Source organism: Montipora capricornis, chromosome 2 (genome assembly GCF_036669925.1).
Source record: "Montipora capricornis isolate CH-2021 chromosome 2, ASM3666992v2, whole genome shotgun sequence".
Lineage (NCBI taxonomy): Eukaryota > Metazoa > Cnidaria > Anthozoa > Scleractinia > Acroporidae > Montipora > Montipora capricornis.
In genome coordinates, this window is record NC_090884.1 from 10,227,257 (window position 1) to 10,232,256 (window position 5,000).

The 5,000-nt window shown below is 40.4% G+C and overlaps 3 protein-coding genes and 1 pseudogene across 7 annotated transcripts in view; 2 read left to right on the forward strand and 2 right to left on the reverse strand.

Annotated features, from left to right (window-relative positions):
• LOC138038793 (mucosa-associated lymphoid tissue lymphoma translocation protein 1-like) overlaps positions 1-5,000 on the forward strand; it is a gene marked incomplete at its 5' end in the record, with an annotated part of 207,274 nt that overhangs the window by 105,343 nt on the left and 96,931 nt on the right. The window lies entirely within an intron of this gene.
• LOC138038799 (uncharacterized) overlaps positions 1-5,000 on the forward strand; it is a 212,930-nt gene that overhangs the window by 78,472 nt on the left and 129,458 nt on the right. The gene's annotated exons all lie outside the window — the stretch shown is intronic.
• LOC138037763 (histone H1-delta-like) lies at positions 621-2,509 on the reverse strand (annotated as a pseudogene).
• Positions 3,469-4,497, reverse strand: LOC138037764 (histone H3). The gene has a single exon (XM_068883663.1). It carries the CDS (start codon positions 4,495-4,497, stop codon positions 4,087-4,089), a length of 411 nt encoding a protein of 136 aa, XP_068739764.1. The 3' UTR covers positions 3,469-4,086.

Consider the following 5,000-nt stretch of genomic DNA (forward strand, 5'->3'; position numbering starts at 1 on the left):
GAAGAAAAGGGAGAGATGGTAAGTGGAAGAAGAACGGAAGGCAAAGGAAGGATGGAGGAGGGTGTTTATTATTATTATTTTTTTATCTTTCCTAAAAATCCAGGCCCCATTTTTTTTGTTACTTCCCCAAAAAAGGAAAAACCATTTTTAGACAGTTCATAATAAACTAAGTTGAAAAAATTTGACCTAGGCTGAAAACTCAACCTTGGTTGAAATTATAATTAACTTGAATTTTAATTCAACCTGTAACATACACAATGTGGTATAGGAAGATAATCATGAAGCTGGTTTTATGCCCATTCAGTTCTGTCATAAAATTGGCCAAGCAATCCCCCCAATGGTTCCACTCGAAAAAACTGCTAAAAGAAATTTATTTTGTACTCTTACAAAATCCACATTGCATTCCATAATCTAACATTATGTGTAAACAACTTTTTGTTCCCAAAGGATTTAACTTTAGTTTTTCCTTTTTCCAGTGGAGCTTGGAGAATATGATCCTAAGGAACATACTCTGGGTTAGGTATGTGTCTGAATTAGGTTTCTTCCTAACCAGGTAACATTATTTGTTCAATAATAAATGCTCATTTTGTTTCCAGGTAACATTATTTGCTTAATAATAAACACTTAATGACTGGTCCCGAGGGAAGCAGTTCATTTTGTTTCCCGAGAATCTCAATGTTTCCCCAAGGCGCAGCCAAGGGAAACATTGAGATTCGCGGGAAACAAAATGAACTGTTTCCTGAGGAACCAGTCACAATGGCAACAGCAATGGCAGTCGTCGGTGAACATTCGCATGTAAGAGGTGCACTGTTACCCTCTGACGACATAGATTTTACACCGTTGCCCGCTCAGAGTCTTTTGACAGGAAACAGTTTTATTGTTAGATGTCATGTGACCTCGAAGTAACCAATGAGAGCGCACGCTGCTAGGGGGACAAACTCAGCTATTTAACAATTTTTGTTACATTGACCCTGTTCTCCTTTAATTTTAGGTAGATAAGCCATTTAATCATGCAATAAACCTTAAAACTGTGTGTCACTGATTGCGCCAAGTGTTTGTTTTTACTTGCACCTGTCAACACATGCATTTTTTCCCACCTCCCTTTATTTGAACCAATTAGATTTTTTGGTGACATGTCCAGCCATTACCCTCCAGCCAATCAAATACTGCATTCTATGGCGTGCCGTAGATGGACATTTTAGCACATCTTTTCTGAGAAATCCTTGTTTTATTCTTGACCACTAAGTGAGTCTTTACATTGTCCATAATTTTCAGTACTACATGTAGGTCCAGCTCCATTTGCTCAGCTCGGTGTGTTACTAAAAATGTTAACATTATGGCTAAAAATGATTTTTAGTCCTAAGGTACTACTAGCTTTTGCATTCAAGGTTGTTTCAGTGTTGATGAGACAGTGACTTGTGCCCTTATACCTGGCCAAGTATACAGGAGTTGTGATTGGCTGCTGCACTTTTTTATGATCTACAGTCCTGGACAAAATAGTTGCTCAAGATATTTTTGACTCTGTTGTCCAATTAAAAACGGAACAGTTTACCAACTCACTTGGATATTGGGCACTTTCCATTTTTTGGAAAATTATAGCTGCTTTGCTCGCTCTGGAATTAAAGATCCTTTCAAAAAAACTCCATCGGTACAGAAAAAAAGCACTCTGGCATTGCACCAAAGGTAGTGTTTCTAGGTTGTGTATGTTGCGAAGTTTGGAAAGAGCCATATCCCCTCGGAACAAGAGGCCGATAATTCATTCACTGTTACCGGCCGAAGTACATAATAACTTGAATTATTTCAACGGAATCGTAATTATTCAGTTAACGAGCAAGTTAATCTGTTGGTCATTGCTTTCATGTATTTGGTGGCTCCTAAAAGAGCCGTTTTATGTAATTGAAGTGAACAGCAAAGCTCTTCACTTCTTAGGTGACTTTTTAGCGGCAGGCTTCACTGGTTTTTTTGGCCACTTTCTTTGCAGCAGGCTTCTTGGCTGCGGCTTTCTTGGCTGCTGGCTTCTTGGCTGCGGCTTTCTTGGCTGCTGGCTTTTTGGCTGCGGCCTTCTTCGCTGCAGGCTTTTTAGCGGCGGGTTTTTTCGGAGATTTCTTTGCTTTCTTCGCGGCGGGCTTTTTTGCGGCAGGCTTCTTGGCTTTGGCGACTGGTTTCTTTGCAGCTGGCTTCTTTGGTTTCTTCTCCTTCTTCTCTACCTTGGGCAACTTGAACGAGCCCGAGGCGCCAACACCTTTTGTGTGCAGAAGCTTCCCGCTAGCAGCACCTCTCTTCAAAGCCATCTTAAGGTGTGAGCCGACTTCTCCAACCTTGTAGTTGCTCTTGATGTATTTCTCGATGGCTTGGCGCGAAGAACCACCTCGCTCTTTCAGAGCTGAAATGGCAGCCTTGATCATATCCAAGTATGGTGGATGATCAGCAGGTTTTTTTGGCTTTGGAGCCACCTTCTTTTTGGGGGACTTTGGTGCTGGTGCTGGATCAGACATCTCGAAATTTCTTGTATACCTACGAACAAATCGAACACTCGAATACTCTCCGCCAAGCGCGCGCGTAATAAATACACCATATGCGGACCATCGTGGAAACAATGCGTTAACATGGCGTGTGCCAAAGTTGTGTTTATTCCCTCGGCTTTCTGTATAGAAAACCGCCATTAAAACTTTAGTTCTGACAAGTAAAACGGCTTAACTCTAACATTTATCCCTTCGGCCAAATGTTTATTGACAGCGCTTGAGAACTTGTTGAAGAGAAGAGTGAGATTTTTAGCTTTTGTTGTTCTAGAGTTGGTAGTTTATGAAGACTTTTTTCACTTTGGGATTAATTGATTTCTTTGCAATTCGTGTTACTGCATTTTATAGACTTAAACTTCAAAGGATAACTTCTACTTAACGCGTAGGTGTAATAAAATAGAACAGTCAACCTCATTTTAAATGTGCTTTTTCGGCTGAAAATGACACAAGAAAGACAAGCCTTGTAGGTCGACATTGATCAAAGTGGTGAACGGTGGAGTCATCTGTTGGAAGATTTAAGTATCAACAAATTTCTAGTTTTTTCATCTTAAAGTCGTCATGGCTACCCTTCTGGCATATATCCCGCTTTCGTTTTTTGGACGAACAGAGCAGTGATAAAACAGTTGCAACGGATCCATTTATGCTGGTCGTTACGCAATTTTAGTTCACCCGCTTATTGTGGTGATCATCTTAGAATATCAGAATTCAGGACTCTCCACGGTTTATATTTTTCGCTAAATTCACCACAATGGCTGTTAGTGTCTTAAGTGGAACATGATTTTTGCTTTCGATCGAGTTTCACACTTGTAATTTTCTATCTTTCAAATGCACTTAAGCGGGTGGCCATACATTTCCCTTTAACTTTTAGTGCCAGAATGTACAAATCAAATTGATGAGGCACAAACATTGTAAGAGTATAAGAGTTTTAGGTTTTTGAACCCTGTTTTAGTTTACATATTTTATGCCCCAAATTGTCCTCCTTTCTTCGTGCATATTATTTAATAGGTTTGATTCAAGTCATTAATATGAGGAAATTTGAAAATTCGACCTTTTATAATTTAGATCATATTGTACACTTATTACAGAATATGTTATGCCATGTAATGAAGGGGGTAATTTGTGAAACATGTATTTCCGTGTGAATCTGGATCTTGCTCAAAATTTTGTGGTGGCCTGTAGTCCGTTGGCCGCACTCTATTTGAAAACTCTGGTTCGTTACCTTACTCAATTACTTAAGTGTATTTTAGATTACTTTGCAAGTTGATATCATTTTGAAATTTGGACAATCAGGGGCAATAGTCGTTTAAATATCGGGTGAAATTGAGTTATGTTGGGCAAGACAGCAGCCTGACATTTTGCTTCTGTATTGCGGCGGACGATTGGTGCATTCAAATTTACCGGAGCAGCAAAGGGCAACGATACTTAGCTGACAGTTAGTGGGATATAGACATTTAAAATTGAATAGGTTTCATTTGAATTTCTTGTCTCGTTAACAATGTTGGTTATTGCTTTTATTGATTTGGTGGCTCCTAAAAGAGCCGTTTGTATTGTGGATAGTGGAAGTGATTTATGCTCTCTCTCCACGGATTCTGCGGGCCAGCTGAATATCCTTGGGCATGATGGTGACGCGCTTGGCGTGGATGGCGCACAAGTTGGTGTCTTCAAAGAGACCCACAAGGTAAGCTTCGCTGGCCTCTTGAAGAGCCATGACAGCAGAGCTCTGGAAGCGCAGATCGGTCTTGAAATCCTGAGCGATTTCACGCACAAGACGCTGGAAGGGCAGCTTGCGGATCAACAGCTCGGTGGATTTCTGGTAGCGACGGATCTCACGAAGAGCGACTGTTCCAGGCCTGTAACGATGAGGTTTCTTGACTCCTCCAGTTGCGGGGGCGCTCTTGCGAGCCGCTTTGGTGGCGAGTTGTTTGCGTGGAGCTTTTCCACCAGTGGATTTACGTGCAGTTTGCTTGGTACGAGCCATCTTTCCTTGAACGGAAACGTTGAGGGATAAAGTAAGAAATTGTAACTATGATTTTATATCTGGCGCCCTTGATTCTGATTGGTTTTAAAATAAGTAATTTGATTGGTTGAGCCCAAGTCATAGAAAATTTCGATCCGGTGTGAACTCCAAGCTAAGTTTATATGCGAAACATAGCTGATTGTTTAAATTATTATCATAGCTCTAAAAGCAGTAAGAAGGTTTAATAAGAGTTTAAATAAATTAAGTGGATGTTGTGTACGCTCTGAAACGCCAAGGACGCACACTTTACGGATTTGGCGGTTAGATGACACTGGCGCCACACTGAGAAACAAACGGCTCCTTTAGGAGCCACCAAATCTCACAAAAGTCATGACCAATAAATACTGGGTTTTTAGTATATCTTTTCTCTTGGTTTGCATTATTTAAGCTCCTCTTTGTTATGACGGCGGTTTAAATTACTATTTATATTTACCTCAAAGAAGACATCTATTTCGTGTGTTTCT

Bases quoted from the DNA above. Each gene is read 5' to 3' on its own strand.
- LOC138037764 (XM_068883663.1), bottom strand. From the start codon at position 4,497: ATGGCTCGTACCAAGCAAACTGCACGTAAATCCACTGGTGGAAAAGCT.